Source organism: Parasteatoda tepidariorum, chromosome X2 (genome assembly GCF_043381705.1).
Source record: "Parasteatoda tepidariorum isolate YZ-2023 chromosome X2, CAS_Ptep_4.0, whole genome shotgun sequence".
Taxonomy (NCBI): Eukaryota; Metazoa; Arthropoda; class Arachnida; order Araneae; family Theridiidae; genus Parasteatoda; species Parasteatoda tepidariorum.
In genome coordinates, this window is record NC_092215.1 from 35,076,701 (window position 1) to 35,099,682 (window position 22,982).

General features: G+C 33.3%; 1 protein-coding gene and 1 long non-coding RNA gene across 2 annotated transcripts in view; one reads left to right on the forward strand and one right to left on the reverse strand.

Moving 5' to 3' along the window:
- LOC139427292 (uncharacterized) overlaps positions 1 to 22,982 on the forward strand; it is a 297,439-nt gene that overhangs the window by 247,950 nt on the left and 26,507 nt on the right. The window lies entirely within an intron of this gene.
- Positions 3,911 to 4,782, reverse strand: LOC107453413 (glutathione S-transferase class-mu 26 kDa isozyme 47-like). Its single transcript, XM_016070247.3, has one exon. It carries the CDS (start codon positions 4,721 to 4,723, stop codon positions 4,067 to 4,069), a length of 657 nt encoding a protein of 218 aa, XP_015925733.2. The 5' UTR covers positions 4,724 to 4,782; the 3' UTR covers positions 3,911 to 4,066.

The window sequence follows — 22,982 nt, forward strand, 5'->3', positions numbered from 1 at the left end:
TTGAAATTCTTTCAACTTCAAAAAGTGGTAGATTCAAAATATTTATTTCAAAAATTTGTCTTACTTTGAGCAGAGGGGTTTAAGTTGTATATTACGAGGGCGAGGCTGAACAACGCCTCCTATAACTGAAAGCCTTTACGTGGCTTCTAATAGGTAGTTCAATCAGACCACTATGAAAGTAAACCAGTTTACGAAAGAGCCATTTAATAGAAAATCCTGTAAAAAAAAAGAATAGGATAAGGTTCTAAACTTTTAATCTATTCATTCCCGTCCACATATATGGTAAAATTGGTTATAGGGATTCGTTTATACTAAGAAGTCATGCCTTTCTGTTGCCTAAAACTTTATCTTAAAAAACATTGCATACATTGGATCTAAATATAAGTATCCATATTGCTAATATAATTATGTAAGCAAAGCTACCTTGTTCCCGAATGATGTCTATAGCTGCCAACTCTTGCGGTGTTCCAGGAAGATTTTAATTTTGTATTTAAAGTGGTACCGAAACTCATGTCATGCTGTTAAAATTTTTGAATTAGAATAATAATTATAAATGAGTTTGACCACCACTACATATAAATAATTACAGCAAATATATAAAAGCATACTAATCTTTACGACAGCGATTCGTTCACTGACCCTGCTTGAGTAAGGTTGTGTTGTGACCGAGCTCTGTTTTAATGTCAGCTCAACGATTCGGACGCGGAGGGAAGGATTACCGACCCTCTCGCAAACCGGCCATAGATCACGAAGCTATTAAAGAGCGGGTAAGAATGAAGTTATATGCCAACGGATTTTATCCCAAGGATGGAAGAGTGGATATTAAAGAAATCGATCGACAAATTCAAATTTATCAAGAATGCTCCGATGAATCTTCAATGTTGATCAATAAATTTCCCAACAACCACCAGCTATATCCGGCCCATTATGAGTGGATTTACTGCATTGAAGCATTGGAAGCTCTTAAGGACTCAATTGTCATCCCGACAACAACTACTGTTGCTACTCCAACTATTCCAGAAGAGCCTACCCTAGTTGTAGCTACTGACGCAGAGGAGTCAATCTGTACTGCCGACCCAGTGACAGACCCAACTAATACAGACATGGAGACTACAGTACCAGAGATGATTCCCGACGACACAGAAAAGACAGTCTCACCTACCATCCGAGAGACTGACTCAACTGCTGTAAAACAGAACAAGAGGAAAAAGAAAAGGAAGAAGAGCAGTGTCAACCCGGCGACACAAAAATGCACTGAATCCGAAACAGACAGCGAACCTATTCGCCCTGAGACAAAGATTGCCTCCACACCTACAGTGGAAGAACCCACACCCGAATCTACTAGTACTGCAGCCCCGGCAATCGTCGAGACTCCTGCGGAAAATAGTGAACAGATGGAATTTCTACAAACCACCAGTAGAAATTTGAAAGCCCTCGTCCGAGGACTTAGCTCAGAAATCGAGATCGCAGATCTCGAAAAAGAACTTATGGACTTAGAACAACGGCAATCAGATTTGAGCAGCTGAGGAAGAGGTGTGGCCAGGAACTCAAGCCCCTCCCCCTCGACCTAGTCATTCTACCAGACAGCGGAAGACACCGAGTATTCTTCAGCATCAAGCGACTGCTAAATTCTCCAGTTAAGATCGAAAAATTTCGTGGCGGGCGTCACGAAATTCAATGCTACCAATGTCAGAAGTTCGGCCATACACAGAAGTCCTGCACAGCTGAGCCTTCTTGTATGAAGTGTGCCAATGCACATTACACGTACACTTGTACAAAATCAATGAGCGAGCCGGCGATGTGTGCAAACTGCCTTGGTGAGCACCCAGCCTGTTTTTCGGGCTGCGGTGCAAGACCCAAAAGAAAACCAAGAAGAAGACCCACCCAGTCCACCAAAGCCACAGATAAAGCCACCAGATTCCTGCTGTTATTTAAGGAAATACAGCAGCTTCTCAAAGATCCAGATTTCACGAAACTACTCCGATCTCTGCTTGCTGACCAACCATAGACCCAGAGATCTCCTCCAAGCCCTACCTGTTCTTCAAAGACGTCCATAGCCCTCATGTGGAAATTACTACTCTACTTTTTTAAATGCCAATAGTCATCGTTGCCTTAGGGCATATCTACAGATGAGGCGGTCAGGTACCTGCTAACGCGGGCAGGTACCTCAACAAATCCAGATCGTTCGTTCGTTTTTACGACAGCGAATTTTAACCCAGTCAAAATATAAATATATTTGTGAGTAAGATTGTTTTTCGGTAATTGTTTTTCTACCACTTGGAAAATTCATTCTCAGAAAGAGTGAAAGTTGGCAGGTATGGATGTCCATTAAGCAGATACAAATTAAGAAACACATTTGCTATCACTCTTTTCTTTTTTGAAAAGATCAAGCCACATTCCAGGTATATTAGTTTTAAATAGGTGGAGGTAATTGCTCTAAAGTTTCGCATAACTTTTAATGTTACTCTTGCCACGAACATACGCCGAATTACAGACGAAAACAGCCCTTCGTTAACCTTTATTTCCCTTTTTATAGACATTCTTTCACCTTGAAAAGTGGTAAATATTTATTTCAAAAATTAGTCTTACTTTGAGCAGAGGGGTTTAAGGTGTATATTACGAGGGCGAGGCTGAACAACGCCTCCTATAACTGAAAGCCTCCACGTGGTTTCTAATAGTTAGTCCAATCAGACCACTGTGAAAGTAAACCAGTTTACGAAAGAGCCGTTTAAATAAAAAATCTAGTAAAAACAAGGAAGTGGCAGCAAATATATCTCTAAATTTTTTTTTAATTTATGAATATGATTGGTTTTTTTTATTTACTTGTCAACCACTAAAGATTCAATTCTCAAATATGTAAGTTACGTTTCTCTTAATTACTTTTAAAATAGAACTTGGGTACATACGCGCAAGCGAACGCAGTTACTAAGAGTTTACACAGCAAATTCCACTGTTGGCTCATTTAGCATATAACACCTAGACACCATTACACAAAAAGGTTTCTAAACGTAATATTCAGAGTGGTAAATCATTTATGGTGCCAAAGAGGACTTTCGAATGCAAGAGATTAACAGGTTAACGCCCAGTGTCCCATATATAGGACAGTTCCTTTTTTCAAAGACATTCACTGCAGAGATGCCAACTGCTCCGGACACGCCAAATTAATAAAAAAAAAACGGTAAAAACTACAAAGTAAATTTTGTAAATATTGGACTACTTTTGCTTGCTTTTTAAAGGGTATAGCAGGACATAAGTTCTATAAAGTGGTGAATTATATAAGCCTACGAATTAGTGGAATAATTTAGAAATAGTGGTGGATAAAAATCTACTCAATTGAATTTATTTAACCAAGAATTATAATTGATAAACTACCACTTTAAAATATATATTTGCTGTCCGGAGCAAGTTGGCATCTCTGTCACTGTGGTGGGAAACTTTTTTCAGCATTTTCATTTATCTGAGAGAATTAAAAGATCCTCAGATACCACAATGATTTAGTTATTTCTGATTAGATCTAGAATTATAAGGAGCAAGTACTTTTTGATATATCAAAGACTTTTTGAATGCCCTAAGAGTGGAAGAACCAATTAATTTCGATAATTTTTATACCACTTTTTCCATAAAACCACTTTTTGTACCATTTATATAATATAAATTCGAGACAAAACGGGTTAATGAAGCAACACTATTTTCATTATAGCTCTTTTCACATCGTTTCAATATCAAAAGTATGGTGTTAATAGGTAAGTATAATTTACACAAATAGAATAAAATCTTCACAAGACAAAAACACCGAAAATTACTTACTTTATTGCTCTCTTAACTTGCGCCTGAAAGAAAACGAGGAAATTTTCTTCTTACCTTCCAGCACTAAAAAAATATTATCCTTAAAATATAATAATTGAACACATTGCTTGAATTATTTAATTCAATAATAAACTGCTTTACTGACAAATAACGACAGCAAATACGTTTACTTTAGAACAAAGCAGAATTAAGATTTACGTAAGCGAAATAGCAGTTAATATATAATATAAAATTGAATCATAATAAGCACGGATTTCATCTACTGAGGCATTTCACCTGCTCCTCCCCATGCATTATAAGGACCAACTATTGGCCATTTGCAGAAAGTTGATGAATTTCGGTACTTTTTGACTTCAGGAAGATTCTCAATTGTTTCTTGAAACACTTTAAGGGGTGATATTCTATCAAGAATTGTCTTTTGAAACAAAATATGAGAATCAAATATATCAAAAGCAATAAAGTCAACATAAGTTAATTCTTCTCCAGCGAGGTACTTTCGATCCCCAAGAAAATCCGCAATCATATTCAAGTCCTCCTTAGTCTTCTTTAAATACTGCTCTTTTATATTCTCATAATTTGGGTCAATCACAAAATTGAAAAATTTTTGGCGAAAGTCTATAATCTGCTGTTCAGCCAAAGAAACACGTAGTTTTTCTTCTTCAGTTTTACCAGCCAAATCATACTTCGTGGCGAGATATCTCAAAATTGTGGTACTTTGGGTGAGTTTTACGTTCTCATCAATATAGTATGGCAAATTTGGGAAATCCAGACCAAGATTATATTTTATTCCTTCCCAAGTAGTTCCGTCTCGAGGAATTCTAAAATCTTCAAAATCAACATTTTTATAGTACAATAAATATCTTATAGGTTCACAAAGACCACGATATTTCCAATAACCAAACACAGGCTTAACCATGATGAATCTTTTGAAATCGAGCTTTGTCAGTCAAATGGGAAATCTACAGAATTATTTTAAGGGCGTATTTTTTATGAAAACCATTATCTTTTTCTTCCTTTCTTAATTGTTTTAAATCGTATCAGAGCTCTAAAGTCCTCGAAAGAATAAATTATCTAAGAATAAAAAGTGAATAGATATGCTAAAAGAAACAAAAATTTAAAAAGAAAATGCTTCAAATTATAAGGAGAAAAATTATTTAGAAACAGCGCATATTTTCTTCGCATATTTTCTTACGCATATTTTCTTCATATTTGTAAATGATTATTAATTACACAGGGGGTCATTTTTTGCTGCATAAGATTTTTGAACGAATCTTAGATATTTTCGCTTTGCTAACTTCAAAAATACTATTGGATCCTCACTACAGGTCACGTGTTTTATGCAATTTAATAATACATTCTTAACCAGGATTTTTTAAAATTCCCTCCTGTGAATGCTACGTCCCCACTTCGCTGCTACTTAAGAAATGGTAGGAAGAAGACGATAATACGTTTCAGTATACAAGGTGATACATTCAGGTCATATATTTTTGGTCTTAGGCATTATTTTCAAAAGAGCAAACGAGTGTATATGTCTGCACATAAACCTGTACGTTCTTCATAAACCTCAAACGAAAAATAAAATAAACTGAAAACATAATTTTGTAACAATCTGTTGACTTTCCGAACAAAAATAATTTTAGAATAAAATCTCCAGATCTAAATTAAATAAAATCAAGTACGTGCTTAAATGCAAAAAAAAAATTGTTTCCCAGCATTGTTAATAATGTTCATTATTAATTTTTTCTCTTCAATTTTTAGTTTCGTTAAGTTTGGTTCCGTAATTTGAGCCACTTTCTGTTTTTACATTTTTTTCGGTGATAAAAATGTATAAATGGAAATGTATTAAGAGAAGTTAACTATACAATGAATTTACAAATTCAGGATTTAAAAATATCTCGAAAAATATACACCGTATCAAAAAAGATGATTATAGTAACATTCAATATTTGTAAAGCTGTGCAATGATACCAAGCTCGATCTTTCCCCCCAGCCCCTGGTGGTGGCGAGGGGGTGAATTTGAGATCTTAAGTAGGAATATTTTATTGCAGATTTGCATACTTCAGAAAAAGTAAAACTTTTTGAATATTAGAATTATGCATTATGCTTCACAGTTGGAGTAGTAGGCGAAGAAAATTAAACGGATACAAGTTTATAAATGCAAGGAATAAGGAGTAAGCATGCATTTTACTACCACTTTAAATATAAAATCTTCCGAACAATACGTAAAAGTTGGCAGGTAGGAATCTCTAAAAACACTTGCACGATTTGTTAATACGTTGGCCATACCCTCCAACTGCTACGGAATTTCCGTAGTTTCAAAAATCTTCTTTTCAGACGGTAGCAAAATTAATGTCTTAATATTTAAAAAAAAATTATTTTAGCGTAACTTGTCCACTATTACTTATAAAAGTGCAGGCCATATGGCTAGATTCTTAAGTTCTGATAAAAGTTTTATGAGAGATCCATTTGCTTTAAAAATTTCTACTTTGATTCGCTGCCACTAGAAAGAATTATTTTCAAAATCCTCATAAGTTGGAGGGTATGATACGTTGCTATTTTTCCCTTCTGGAATATTGCAGGTACATTAGAAATAAAAGAGAATATTCGTCTAGAATCATCCAGACTGAGAGCTTATATCTACCAATGGAGAGAAAAAAAACTGGTAAGAAAATAATTTCACTCTTACACGTTTTCGGGAAAAGTAAAATATCAATGACCACCAGTTTTTTTAACAATTCTAACATACGTTTACAGAACAGTTATTTACGACACAAAAAAATAAATAATGACTTCATTAATATTATCATACCTGCCAATTCTCCCGCATTTTGCGGGAGATTTTATTTTCATATTTAAAGTGGGAGTAAATATATACTATTTTTTCTTTTATAAATTTAATTTTTAAATGATTTTGATCACCACTATTCTTACAAAAATTAAGCTTATATATTAATATGCGTTACTATCACAGAGATGCCAACTTGCTCCGGGCAGCAAATATATATTTTAAAGTGGTAGTTTATCAATCGTGATTCTTGGTTTAATAAATTCAATTTAGTAAATTTTTATTCACCACTATTTCTAAATAATTCGTAGGCTTATATAATTCACTACTTTATAATGCTATTGTCATGCTATACCTTTTAAAAAGCAAGCAAAAATAGTCAAATATTTGCAAAATTTAGTTTGTAGTTACTTACCGTTTTTTTTAATTATGTTAGCTTGTCCGGAGCAGTTGGCATCTCTGCTATCATGGTTGTCAACCTAATTTTTTTCAAATACAACGTATTTGTTTGCTTAAAGTTGAAGTTTTAATTCAATTTTAATACCACTGGGAAAAATGATAATGGAAGGGATTAAAAATTGGCAGGTCTGATATTATAAACAGAACAACTTATTCCACGTATATGCAACTAAACGGTTTTACCGTTCGACTCTCCAATACTTTCCCGTCTTATTTTCAGGACCTAGCCTCAACAAGTGTACAAATCGCAATCCTTTTTATTAATTTGCGAGACGCATAATTTAAAAAATCATGCTGTCCGAGAAACATCCATATTGCTAGAGAAAACTGGCACATCTTCTTTATTTATTAACTGTCTTCTTAATATTACGGTGGTAGATTTTAAAAACACCAACTTACACTACGTTTCAAATAACTGATTAATTAAGCTCGAAGCTAGTCTATTTGTTAGAAGAAAAAATTATGATATATTGACATCACTTTTTCGCTCTTTTTATCATAACACATTGCAAACCTGTCGCGTAAAAATACGTTTTAAAAATTTGTGTAATCCATAAAGAAGTTAAAAAAGTATTAGCAGAACTACTTCGTTTCTGTTCTTTTTTTCAAGGAAATTATCCATTTGTGATTACCACAAGCATAAAGTATAAATGCAATCAGTACTACATTCTTAATTTTCCTTTTTAAATAGAAGTTGTAGGTATAGAGATAGGTTTGCTTGAGCTGTTATGAAATCTTGCCTATTAAGTTTTGCTTCAAATTTTAGTCTCTAGCAGTTGTAAAACATTATTGTTTTGAAAAGTAAATGTAGTTAAATGTTTAACAAGACAAGACTTTTGAAAAGTTGGTCATTTGTAATGTGCTAAAGAAGACCTGAAGGAGCTGGAAGATAGTCTATTTGTTCGGAATGAAAAAAAAATTTATGATAACTCGCGTTGCATTTTCGATTTTTCTTTTTATCTTAAAAGCCTTAAAAATTCAATTAAATTAATTAAGTTAATCAACATTTAAAATTCCTAAGAAATATTTTTAAACTGATATTTATAAAATAAGCGAAATTTTTTATAAAACTTTTACGCAGACAAGTGAATGTCTTTGAAGAAAGGAGCTGTGCTAAATATATGACGCTGGGCGTTAACCGGTTAAACACATAAAAATTAAGAATCACATTTGTTATCTCTCTCTTCTTTCTTGAAACAATTCCAAATTTGTTAGTATTAAATTTGTGGAAGCAACTTCTCTTAAGTTTCGTATAACTTTTAATGATACGCTGGCCACGAACATATGAAGAACTATGCAGGTACCCCACCTTACGTTATGATTGATTGATATGAGTGGAATCTTGGTGTTAAGCGCGAAGCTCTTCTAACCGATTCATCTATACTGTTTTGGGATTTAGTCTAGAGGTCATATACAGTTCAAAGTTCTAAGTTAGGATCAGATAATAAGTCCATGATGAGGTGAGGCATGAGTTGATTCAGTAGTACATCAGTTGTATGGGAAATTCCCCTGGATTAAAGTTGTGAGAAGATGCAGCACGTCTTGGTCCTTCAGCAAATTTTTAAGTTCACTGATGAGGCTAAAAAGTCTGTGGGCTGTAGAAGTAGGCGTGTCCTTGGTCGTTTTCCTCTTTCGACTGGGGCGGGCCTCGCACCCAGTGAAATTTGAGGTGTGGCTTTGCATGCAGTTGCAGCATTTAGCTGGGGAGTCTCGGCTCTTTCTGCACTGGAATGAATAGTGCCCTTCGGCACATTTCATGCATCTTGGGCTGGAGGAGCAGGAACGTTGGGTGTGGCCGAAACTCTGACATCGAAAACACTGCAGCGGCCGCCGGCCGCCGTGGTATTTCTCTATGCTGATCGGGATCTGCTTGATGCTCTCAATATGGTAGATCATCTCGTGATTGGCTAGCATTGGCATAACGATGAGGTACAGGGGGAGGGGCCTAAAGGCTTCACCCACTTTCTTCTTAAACTGGACTATTTTCAGGATTTCAATGTTCCGCTTCCCTAATTCAAGGGATATTTCATCTGTACTAAAATCATCAGGAAGGCCACGGATGAGGACTTTAGCATTTTTAACTGGCTGAGCTTTTTCTACTGAAGTGGAAGGCTCTGTGGCTTTGTTGGTAGTCTCCTCCGTAGGTTCTGATGCAGTAATAGGGGTGGGCTCCGGCATGAAAAGAGATTCCGGAGGAGTGCAGCTTTTCTGGGTCATGGATGGGTCAACATTTTCTGTAGCTGCGGCAGACTTTTTCTTCCTCTTCTTTCTCTTTTTAGCTGGTGGCTCTTTGTTGTTTCTATTTTGGATCTCAGGTTCAGAGGCTGATGTCTCTTCGTCTATATCCATATTCAAATCTTTACTGGAAGGAGTTGTGATATTATTCGGAACACTGTGCTCGGAAACGGGCTCAGTCTCTATTTCATTAGTAACACTACTTTCTGGGATGGTCACAGGGATTTCCGCTGTCTCAGTGATAGTTGTCTCCATTGTAGTTGAGGCAGTTGGCTTCTTTTGACTCGACTCAACAGTTTGAATTGCGGACACCGCTGCGTTAAAGAGTTCGTTGTAATATCTACTTGGTGTTGAGGTAGAAATCTCTCCAATGGAATCTCGCAGCTTACGAAGTTCCACGATATCAGTAGTTTGTTCTAGAAGAAACTTTGAGTAAAGTGCGTAGTTCATAGATCTGGCCGGTAAAAACCTTTTGACGATCGAAGATGTCTCATATAAGTCTGATGCTGGCATGCGGCCGGAAGGGAAAACTTTTCCGCCGCGGGCAGTTCGGTGATACGGCGTAATTGCGGAGCAGAGAAAAACACGTCTTGTCTCTAGCAAGGCTTGAGCTGGTCCCTCCTCGGTGTCTGTCACTCCATTAGCCTACCACCTTACGTTAACCTTTATTTTCCATTTTATTGAAATTCTTTCAACTTCTAACAGTGGTAGATTCAAAATATTTATTTCAAAAATTTGTCTTAATTTGAAGTAGAAGGGTTTAAAGTGTATATTACAAGGGCGAGGCTGAACAACGCCTTCTACAACTGAAAGCCTCCGCGTGGTTTCTAATAGGTAGTTCAATCAAACCACTATGAAAGTAAACCAGCTTACGAAAGAACCATTTAATAGAAAATCTAGTGAAAATAAGAATAGGATAAGGTTCCAAACTTTTAATCTATTCATTCCCGTCCACATATATGGTAAAATTGGTTATATGGATTTGTTTATACTAAGAAGTCAAACCTTTCTGTTGCCTAAGACTTTATCTTAAAAAACATTGTATACATTGGATCTAAATATAAGTATCTGCATTGCTAATATAATTATGTAAGTAAAGCTACCTTGTTCCCGAATGATGTCCATTAACCCCTTGGGGACGGGTGATTCAGAAAAGCATTCGTACAAAATCAGAATCAGGATGTAATTAAATAAAAAACGGTAACTTAAATGCAGTCGTTTCTGATTTGACAGACTTACTTTGCTTTTACTTTAATTATTGTTAATTTAATCATATATATGATCAATGTGAATTCAAAGTATTACTAAATAGTTTTATTTTGAACAAAGTAATGGTGAATTAAATAAATAAAGCAATTATAACTCCACCCACAAATAAACTGCTAAAAAAATACTTTGATAACCAGTTTTATCTTTTTACTCTGATTGATACGGTTTTATGCTGGCACGTATTTGTGACAGTCGGCGCGAAAGGGTTAAACAAATACAAATTAAGAAACACATTTGTTATCGCTCTTTTCTTTTTTAAAAAGATGACACATTCCATATATGTTAGTTTTGAATTGGTGGAAGTAATTGCTCTAAAGTTTCGCATAACTTTTGGTGTTACGTTCGCCACGAGCACAATATCAGAGATGCCAACTTGCTCCGGACAGAAAATAAATATTTTATTGTGTTAGTTTATCAATTGTGATTCTTCGTTTAACCCCTTGGGGACGGGTGATTCAGAAAAGCATTCGTACAAAATCAGAATCAAGTTGTAATTAAATAAAAAACGGTAACTTCAATGTAGTCGTTGCTAATTTGACAGACTTACTTTGCTTTTACTTTAACTATTGTTAGTTTAATCATATATATAATCAATGTTAATTCAAAGTATAACTAAATAGTTTTATTTTGAACAAAGTAATGGTGAATTAAATAAATCAAACAATTATAACTCCGCCCACAAATAAACTGTTAAAGAATTACTTTGATTACCAGTTTTATCTTTTTACCCTGATTGATACGGTTTTATGCTGTCACGTATTTGTGACAGTCGGCGCGAAAGGGTTAATAATTTCAATTGAGTAGATTTTTATCCACCACTATTTCTAAATAATTCGTTGGCTTATATCATTCACCACTCTAAAGTACTTACGGCATGCTATACAGGGATGCCAACTGCTCCGCTTTCTGAAATATTTTTAATAAAGTGGTATCAAATTATATAGTAAAATTCGTTAAAAAAGGATAATTACGCTTACTTTTTAATAGAGTAGCCTGTAGATGAATGTTATAATGTTGCACTTCATATGATACTTATAATTTTTGTTATGTAGTGGTGACAAAATTACTTAAAAAGGAAAATACTAAACTGAAAGTAACTTAAATTTCGTTACCAATAGAAAATACTATTTCACAAAGCGGAGCAAGTTGGCATCCCTGGCTATACCTTTTAAAAAGTAAGCAAAAATTGTCAAATATTTGCAGAATATACTTTGAAGTTATTTACCGTTTTTTAAATTATTTTGGCGTGTTCGGAGCAGTTGGCATCTCTGCAATATGAAAGAAAACCATCCTTCGTAAACCTTTATTCCCCATATTATTGAAATTCTTTCAACTTGAAAAAGTGGTAGATTCAAAATATTTGAATCAAAAATGTGTCATATTTTGAAGCAGAAGGATTTAAAGTGTATATTTCGAGGGTATGGCAAATTTGGGAAATCCAGACCAAGAATATATTTTATTCCTTCCCAAGTAGTGCTGTCTCGAGGAATTCTAAAATCTTCAAAATCTGCATTTTTATAGTACAATAAATATCTTATAGATTCACAAAGACCACGATATTTCCAATAACCAAACACAGGCTTAACCATGATGAATCTTTTTAAATCGAGCATTGCCGGTCAAATGGGAAATCTACAGAATTATTTTAAGGGCGTATTTGTTATGAAAACCATTATATTTTGCTTCCTTTCTTAATTGTTTTAAATCGTATCAGAGCTCTAAAGTCCTCGAAAGAATAAGTTATCTGAGACTAAAAAGTGAATAGACAGGCTAAAAGAAACAAAAATTTTAAAAGAAAATGCTTCAAATTATAAGGAGAAAAATTATTTAGAAACAGCAGATGTTTACGCATATTTTCTTCATATTTGTAAATGATTATTAATTACACAGGGGATCATTTTTTTCTGCATTAGATTTTTGAACGGATCTTAGATACTTTCGCTTTGCTAACTTCAAAAATACTATTGGATTCTCACTACAAGTCACGTGTTTTATGCAATTTAATAATAAATACATTCCTAACCAGGATTTTTTAAATTCCCTCCTGTGAATGCTACGTCCCCACTTCGCTGCTACTTAAGAAATGGTAGGAAGAAGGCGATAATACGTTTCAGTATACAAGGTGATAGATTCAGGTCATATATTTTTTGTCTTAAGCATTATTTTCAAAAGAGAAAACGAGTGTATATGTATGCACATAAACCTGTACGTTCTTCATAAACTTCAAACGAAAAATAAACTAAACTGAAAACATAATTTTGAAAAAAGTCTGTAGCTTTCCGAACAAGAATGATTTCAGATTACAGTATCCAGACCAAAATTAAATAAAATCAAGTACGTGCATAAATGCAGCAGAAAATTTATTTCCCAGCGTTATTAATAATTTTCACTATTAATTTTTTCCTTTCAATTTTTAGTTTCGTTAATTTTAGTTCCGCAATTAGAGCCGCTTTTCTGTTTTTAAATTTTCTTCGATGATAAAAATGTATAAAGGGAAATATATTAAGAGAAGTTAACTATACAATGAATTTACAGATACAGGTTTTAAAAATATCTCGAAAGATATACACCGTATCAAAAAAGAAGATTATTGTCACGTTCAATATTTTTAAAGCTGTCCATTGATACGAAGCTCCATTTTTCCCCCCTGCCCCTGATGGTGGCAAGGGGGGAGGGAATTTGAGATCTTAAGTAGGAATATTTTTATTGCAGATTCGCATTCTTCAGAAAAGGTAACCCTTTTTGAATAGTAGAATTATGCATTTTGCTTCACAGTTGGCGATGTAAACAAAATAAATTAGACGGATACAAGCTTATAAATGCAAGGAACATATGGTAAGCATTCAGCTTACTACCACTTTAAATATAAAAACAAAGTCTTGCGCAAAAAGCTTAAAAGTTGGTTGGTATGGATCTCTAAAAACACTTCCACGATTTGTTAATATTTTGCTACTTTTCCCTTCTGAAATATTCAAGTACATTTGAAATAAAAAAGAATATTCGTCAAAAATCTTCCAGAACTGAAAGCTTACATGTACCAATGGAGAGAAAAAAAACTGGCAAGAAAATCCCTTCACTCTTACACGTTTCCGGGAAAAGTAAAATATAAAAAACTACCAGGATTTTTAATAATTCCAACATACGTTTACAGAACAGTTATTTACGACACAAAAAAGTAAATAATGACTTCATTACCACTATAAACAGAACAACTTATTCCTCTTATATGCAACTAAACGGTTTTACCGTCTGATTTTATAATACTTTTCCGTCTCATTTTCAGTACCTAGCCTCAACAAGATTACAAATCACATCCCTTTAATTAATTTGCGAGGCACATAATTTAAACAATTATGCTCTCCAAGAAACATCAAGCTCGACATAGAGAAAACATCTGCGTTTTTTTCTTCTTTATTTATTAAATGTCTTCATAATATTATGGTGGTATATTTCAAAAACAGCAACTTACACTACGTTGCTAATAACTGATTGATTAAGCTCGAAGCTAGTCTATTTGTTAGAAGAAAAAATTAGGGTATTTTCACATCACTTTTTCGCTCTTTTTATCATAACACATTGCAAACCTGTCGCGTAAAAATACGTTTTAAAAATTTGTGCAATCCATAAAGAAGTTAAAAAAGTATGAGCAGAACTACTTCGTTTCTGCTCTTTTTTTCAAGGAAATTATCCATTCCTGATTACCACAAACATAACTGATTCAGTATAGATGCAATCAGTACTACATTCTTAATTTTCTTTTCTAAATAGAAGTTGTAGGTATAGAGATAGGTTTGCTTCAGCTGTTCTGAAATCATGCCTGCCAAGTTTTGTTTTAAATTTTAGTCTCTACCAGTTGAAAGACATTATTCATTTGAAAAGTAATTGTAGTTAAATGTTTAACAAGACAAGACTTTTGAAAAGTTGGTCACTTGTAATGTCCTAAAGAAGACCTGAAGGAGCTGGAAGATAGTCTATTTGTTCGGAATGAAAAAATGAATTATGATAAACTCGCATTGCCTTTTCGATTTTTCTTTTTATCTTAAAAGCCTTAAAAATTCAATTAAATTAAGTTAATCAAAAAAAAATTAAACCTGTAGGCATATCCTCAACAGTTAAGATTCCTTAGAAATATTTTTAAACTGATATTTATAAAATAAGCGAAATTTTTTTTAAAACTTTTACGCAGACAAGTGAATGTCTTTGAAAAAAGGAACTGTGCTAAATATATGACGCTGGGCGTTAGCCGGTTAAACACATAAAAATTAAGAATCATATTTGTTATCTCTCTCTTCTTTCTTGAAACAATTCCAAATTTGTTAGTATTAAATTTGTGGAAGTAATTTCTCTTAAGTTTCGCATAACTTAGTATACACTGGCCACGAAAACATGAAGAACTACGCAGGTACCCCACCTGTCGTTAACCTTTATTTCCCATTTTATTGAAATTCTTTCGACTTCTAAAAGTGGTAGATTCAAAATATTTATTTCAAAAATTTGTCTTACTTTGAAGCAGAAGGGTTTAAAGTGTATATTACGAGGGCGAGGCTGAACAACGCCTTCTATAACTGAGAGCCTCCGCGTGGTTTCTAATAGGTAGTCCATTCAGACCACTATGAAAGTAAACCAGTTTACGAAAGAGCCCTTTAATAGAAAATCTTGTAAAAATAAGAATAGGATAAGGTTCTAAACTTTTAATCTATTCATTCCCGTCCACATATATGGTAAAATTGGTTATATGGATATTTTTATACTAAGAAGTCATACCTTTCTGTTGCCTAAGACTTTGTATACATTGGATCTAAATATAAGTATCTGCATTGCTAATATAATTATGTAAGCAAATCTACCTTGTTCCCGAATGATGTCCATTAACCCCTTGGGAACAGGTGATTCAGAAAAGCATTCGTACAAAGTCAGAATCAGGAAGTAATTAAATAAAAAACGGTAACTTAAATATAGTCGTTTCTGATTTGACAGACTTACTTTGCTTTTACTTTAATTATTGTTAGTTTAATCATATATATAATCAATGTTAATTCAAAGTATAACTAAATAGTTTTATTTTGAACAAAGTAATGGTGAATTAAATAAATCAAACAATTATAACTCCGCCCACAAATAAACTGCTAAAGAAATACTTTGATTACCAGTTTTATCTTTTTACCCTGATTGATACGGTTTTATGCTGGCACGTATTTGTGACAGTCGGCGCGAAAGGGTTAAACAAAGTAATGGTGAATTAAATAAATCAAGCAATTATAACTTCACCCACAAATAAACCGCTAAAGAAATACTTTGATAAGCAGTTTTATCTTTTTACCTTGATTGATACGGTTTTATGCTGGCACGTATATGTCACAGTCGGCGTGAAAGGGTTAAACAAATATATATTAGGAAACACATTTGCTATCGCTCTTTTCTTTTCTAAAAAGTTACGACACATTCCAGATGTGTTAGATTTAAATTGGTGGAAGTAATATGCTCTAAAGTTTCGCATAACATTTGGTGTTACGCTCCCCACGAACATAATATGCAAGAAAACCATCCTTCGTAAACCTTTATTTCCCATTTTATTGAAATTCTTTCAACTTAAAAAAGGGGTAGATTCAAAATAATTATTTCAAAAATTTGTCTTACTTTGAAGCAGAAGGGTTTAAAGTGTATATTCCGGGGGCGAGACTGAACAACGCCTTCTCTAACTGAAAGCCTCCACGTGGTTTCTAATAGGTAGTCCAATCAGACCACTATGAAAGTAAACCAGTTTACGAAAGAGCCATTTAATAGAAAATATTGTAAAAATAGGAATAGGATAAGGTTCTAAACTTTTAATCTATTCATTCCCGTCCACATATATGGTAAAATTGGTTAGATGAATTTGTTTATACTAAAAAGTCATACCTTTCTGTAGCCTAAGACTTGATCTTAAAAAACATTGCATACATTGGATCTAAATATAAGTATTTATATTGCTAATATAATTATGTAAGCAAATCTACCTTGTTCCCGAATGATGTTCATAGGTGCCAACTCTTCTGGTTTTTCCGGAAGATTTTAATTTTGTATTTAAAGTGGTACCGAAACTCACGTCATGCCAATAAAATTTTTGAATAATAATAATAATTATAAATGAGTTTGACCACCACTACATATAAATAGTTACAGCAAATACGTAAAAGCATACTAATCTTTACGACAGCGAATTTTAACCTAGTCAAAATATAAATATATAATTGAGTAAGATTGTTTTACGGTAATTGTTTTACTTCCACTTGGAAAATTCATTTTCAGAAAGAGTGAAATTTGGCAGGTATGGATGTCCATTAAAAGGATACAAATTAAGAAACACATTTGCTATCGCTCTTTTCTATTTTGAAAAGATCAAGCCACATTCCAGAAATATTAGTTTTAAATAGGTGGAAGTAATTGCTCTAAAGTTTCGCATAACTTCTAATGTTACGCTTGCCACGAAGATACGACGAATTACAGATTTCTACCGTCCTTCGTTCACTTTATTTCCCATTTTATAGAAATTCTTTCAACTTCAAAAAGTGGTAGATTAAAAATATTTATTTCAAAAATGTGTTTTACTTTGAGCATAGGAATTTTAAGGTTTACATTACGAGGGCGAGGCTGAACAACGCCTGCTATAACTGAAAGCCTCCACGTGGTTTATAATAGTTAGTCCAATCAGACCACTATGAAAGTAAACCAGTTTACGAATCAGCCCTTTAATCGTAAATCTAGTAAAGACAAGGAAGTGGCAGCAAATATATATCTCTTAAAATTTGTTTAATTTATGAATATGATTGGTTTTGCTTATTTACTTGCCAACCACCACAGATTCAATTCTCAAATATGTATGTTATGTTTCTCTTAATTACTTTTAAACTGGAATTTGGGCACGTACGCACAAACGAACGCAGTCACTAAGAGTTTACAAAGCGAATTCCACTGTTGGCACATTTAGCATATAACATCTAGACACCATTATACAAAAAGGTTACTAAACATAATATACAGAGTGGTAAATCATTTATGGTACCAAAGAGGACCCTTCGAATGCAAGAGATTGATGAAAAAACACTATTTTCGTTATAGCTCTTTTCACATCGTTGCAATATCAAAAATATGGTGTTAATAGGTTAGTATAATTTACACAAATAGAATAAAATTTTCACGAGACTAAAACACCGAAAATTACTTTATTGCTCTCTTAACTTTTGCCTGAAAGAAAACGAGGAAATTTTCTTCTTACCTTCCAGCACTAAAAAAATATTATCCTTGAAATATAATAATTTAACACATTGCTTGAATTATTTAATTCAATAACAAACTGTTTTATTGGCAAATAACGACAGCAAATACGTTTACTTTAGAACAAAACAGAATTAAGATTTACGTAAGCGAAATAGAAGTTAATATATTATATAAAAATGAATCATAATAAGCATGGATTTCATCTACTGAGGCATTACTCCTGTTCTTCCCCACGCATTATAAGGCCCAACTATTGGCCATTTGTAGAAAACTGATGAATTTCGGTACTTTTTGATTTCAGAAAGATTCTCAGTTCTTTCCTGATACACTTTAAGGGCTGATATTCTATCAAGAATTGTCTTTTGAAACAAAATAAGAGAATCAAATGTATCAAAAGCAATAAAGTCAACATAAGTTAATTCATCTCCAGCCAGGTATTTGCGGTTCCCAAGAAAATCCTCTATCATATTCAAGTCCTCCTTAGTCTTCCTCAAATGCTGCTCTTTTATATTCTCATAATTTGGGTCAATCACAAAATTGAAAAACTTTTGGCGAAAGTCTATAATCTGTTGTTCAGATAAAGAAACACGTAGTTTTTCATCTTCAGTTTTACCCGCCAAATCATACTTCTCGGCGAGATATCTCAAAATTGTGGTACTTTGGGTGAGTTTAACGTTCTCATCCATATAGTATTAGGCCTGGGCAATATACCGTAATACCGTCATTTACCGGTATTTCTTTGATACCGCGGTAATGATATTCGGAAGTATATTCTTCGGCAATACCGAGTTATTGAACTTCGGTATGCCTGCACCTCTCGGTACTCACCGCTAGCCAATATCTTCGGTCGACCGGCGGCGAGGAAGTGGCGGTATGGTATGGTATCTAGGAGGTATTGGTATGGCACGTGATTGATTTAGGGGTGAAGAACTCAAAGGCTTGCGCGTAATATTTACGGTACCTCCTCTCGGCAGCTAGAAATTTCTCCTACAATATATTGTGGTATCATTTGACTTTAAAGCGCATGCGTCATATCCGTGGTATTGGCGATATCGGATTTCAAACACCCGCGCGTTATATCAACCCTACATGGTATACTTTAATTAATTTGCGAGGCACATAATTTAAACAATTATGCTCTCCAAGAAACATCAAGCTCGACATAGAGACAACATCTGCGATTTTTTCTTCTTTATTTATTAAATGTCTTCATAATATTATGGTGGTATATTTCAAAAACAACAACTTACACTACGTTGCAAATAACTGATTGATTAAGCTCGAAACTAGTCTATTTGTTAGAAGAAAAAATTAGGGTATTTTCACATCACTTTTTCGCTCTTTTTATCATAACACATTGCAAACCTGTCGCGTAAAAATACATTTTAAAAATTTGTGCAATCCATAAAGAAGTTAAAAAAGTATTAGCAGAACTACTTCGTTTCTGCTCTTTTTTTCAAGGAAATTATCCATTCCTGATTACCACAAACATAACTGATTCAGTATAGATGCAATCAGTACTACATTCTTAATTTTCTTTTTTAAATAGAAGTTGTAGGTATAGAGCTAGGTTTGCTTTAGCTGTTATGAAATCTTGCCTACCAAGTTTTGTTTTAACTTTTAGTCTCTAGCAGTTGTAAGACATTATTCATTTGAAAAGTAAATGTAGTGAAAAGTTTAACAAGACAAGAATTTTGAAAAGTCGGTCCTTTGTAAAGTGCTAAAGAAGACATGAAGGAGCTGGAAACTAGTCTATTTGGTCGGAATGAAAAAAAAATTTATGATAAACTCACATTGCATTTTCGATTTTTCTTTTTATCTTAAAAGCCTTAAAAATTAAATTAAATTAATTAAGTTAATCAAAAAATTAAACCAGGAGGTATACCCTCAACATTTAAGATTCCTAAGAAATATTTTTAAGCTGATATTTTTTTTAAAACTTTTACGCAGACAGGTACTTTGTACAGTAGCTTAGTTTAAGTTCAAACGAGATCCTACACAAGCCGTAACAAATTTTTAAAAAAATTTTTTTTTACCTACAATTATATTTCTGTCATCTTTTTACTAACACACCACGGAGCGAGAAAAAGCTGGCAAGTGCATAGCTACCTACTCTTTCGTTTTTCCCGGTAGATTTCATTTTCCTATTTAAAGTGGTAGCGAAACTCATGTTATTTCATTAAACTTTTTGAGTCAAAATAATTATTATAAATCAGTTTGACTACCACCTAAATCGCATATTGACCTAAATTACAGCAAATATATAAAAGCAAAAAAGTCTGTAGGCAAAGTTTACGATTTTGACCATTTCGGCTGGATTCGAGTGCGAGCTTCCGAGAGTGAAGCATCGCTGTTTTCATTGAGATTGGTAAACATAGAAAAAGTGGGCGTTTACGCCAAACGAAGTTCAAAAAATTGTGTGTCATCAGTCTCAGTTTTCGGTGATAAAAATGTATAAATGGAAATGCATTAAAAGCAGTTATCTATACAATGAATTTACAAATACAGGATTTAAAAATATCTCGAAAAATATGCACCGTATCAAAAAAGATGATTATAGTCACATTCAATATTTTTAAAGCTGTGCAATGATACCAAGCTCGATCTTTCCCCCCAGCCCCTGGTGGTGGCGAGCGGGTGAATTTGAGATCTTAAGTAGTAATATTTTTATTGCAATTTCGCATTCTTCAGAAAAAGTAGCCCTTTTTGAATTATGCATTTTGCTTCACAGTTGGCGTTGTAACCAAAAAAAAAACATTCAGCGGATACAAGTTCATAATTGCAAGGAATATATAGTAAGCATTCATTTTACTACCACTTTAAATATAAAAATAAAATCTTGTGCAAGATGCTTAAAATTTGGTAGGTATGGATCTCTGAAACCACTTCCACGATTTGTTAATATTTTGCTACTTTATCCTTCTGGAATATTCCAGGTACATTTGAAAAACAAAAAAGGATAATCGTCAAGAATCATCCAGACTGAAAGCTTATATATACCAATTGAGAGAAAAAAACTTATAAGAAAATCATTTCACTCTTACACGTTTTCGGGAAAAGTAAAATAGCAATTCTAACATACGTTTACTGAACAGTTATTTACGACAAAAAAAAATAAATAATGACTTCATTACCACTAAAAACAGAACGGTTTCACTGTTTTATTTTAAGGACCTCGCGTCAGCAAGTTTACAAATCACAATCCTTTAATAAATTTGCGAGGTACATAATTTAAACAATTATGTTCTCCGAGAAAAATACATACAGAAAAAGAGAAATGTAACATCGGTGATTTTTTCTTCTTTATTTATTAAATGTCTTCATAATATTATGGTGGTAGATTTCAAAAACACCAACTTACACTTCGTTTCAAATAGCTAATTGATTAAGCTCGAAGCTAGTCTACTTGTTAAAAGAAAAAATTATGATATATTCACATCACTTTTTCGCTCTTTTTCACGTAAAAATACGTTTTTAAAATTTGTGCAATCCATAAAAAAGTTAAAAAATTATTAGCAGAACTACTTCATTTCTGTTCATTTTTTCAAAGAAATTATCCATTCGTGATTACCACAAACATAACTGATTCAGTGTATGCAATCAGTACTACATTCTTAATTTTCTTTTTTAAATTGAAGTTGTAGGTATAGAGATAGGTTTATTTCAGCTGTTATGAAATCTTGCCTACCAAGTTTTGCTTTAAATTTTAGTCTCTAGCAGTTGTAAAACATTATTCTTTTGAAAAGTAAATGTAGTTAAAAGTTTAACAAGACAAGATTTTTGAAAAGTTGGAAAAAATTTTGGTTTGGAAAATTTTTTATAAAACTTTTACGCAGATAGGTACTCTGTACAGTAGCTTAGTTTAAGTTCAAACGAGATCCTACACAAGCCCCAACAAATTTTTAAAAAAGGTTTTTTTTACCTACAATTATATTTCAGTCATCTTTTTACTAACACCCACAGAGCGAGAAAAAGCTGGCAAGTGCATAGCAACCTACTCTTCCGTTTTTCCCGGTAGATTTTATTTTCCTATTTAAAGTGATAGCGAAATTCATGTTATTTCATTAAACTTTTTGTCTTATAATAATTATTATAAATCAGTTTGACTACCACCATATCTAAATTATAACAAACATATAAAGGCCTCCAACGTCCATAAAGACTCCACACGGTTTTTTTTTAAAGTAGTCTGCTCAGATTAATTAAAAAGTGAACCAGTTGTGCGCACGAACCCAAAATCTACCTTAAAAGTACTTGAGAGAAATTTATGATATATATTTGAGAATTTAATCTGTAGTGGTTGACAAGTATGTAAGACAAACCAATCATATTCATAAATTAAANATCCGGAAGAGTTGGCATGTATGCAAATTCTATCTTAAAAGTACTTGAGAGAAATTTATGATATATATTTGAGAATTTAATCTGTAGTGGTTGACAAGTATATAAGACAAACCAATCATATTCATAAATTAAACAAGTTTTTAGACATATATTTGCTACCACTTTCTTATTTTTACTACATTTTCTAATAAATAGCTCTTTCGTAAACTGGTTTATCATCATAGTGGTCAGATCGGACTTCTGTAAGAAACCGTGTGGAAGCTTGCGGTCATTTTTCCATTCGTCTTGACCTGTGTGGTGTTGGTTGTGGAATGCAAATGAGGTAAGTTATGGTTACTTTTCTGCATACCTGCCAACTTTCACTCTTTCCGAGAATGGATTTTGAGAGTGGTTGTAAAACAATAAACGAAAAACAATCTGACTCAAAAATATATTTATATTTTGATCCCGTTTAAATTAGTTTACGCAAGGATTTTTATGCTTTGATATATTTATTGTAATTACTTATATGTAGTGGTGGTCAAACTCATTTATAATTAGCATTATAATTCAAAAAGTTAATTGGAATAACCTGAGTATTGCTGCCACCTTAAATATGAAAATAAAATCTTTCGGAAAATCCGGAAGAGTTGGCAGGTCCTAGTCCTAGTGTTTAGATTTTACTGTTCACCTGGGCCGCGAAGCGGCCCCTATCCCATTCATCTGGAATTTTTGAACAGTTTTGGTTGAGCAATGAGGTAAGCAGGCAATGGAGTTGCTTTTATGAATGTTTCAAGCTCTTTGCTTATTACACAAATGTTATTACATTATGAAATTGAGCAGCTTG

Coding starts and splice junctions, on each gene's coding strand:
- LOC107453413 (XM_016070247.3), bottom strand. CDS start 4,723: ATGGTTAAGCCTGTGTTTGGTTATTGGAAATATCGTGGTCTTTGTGAA.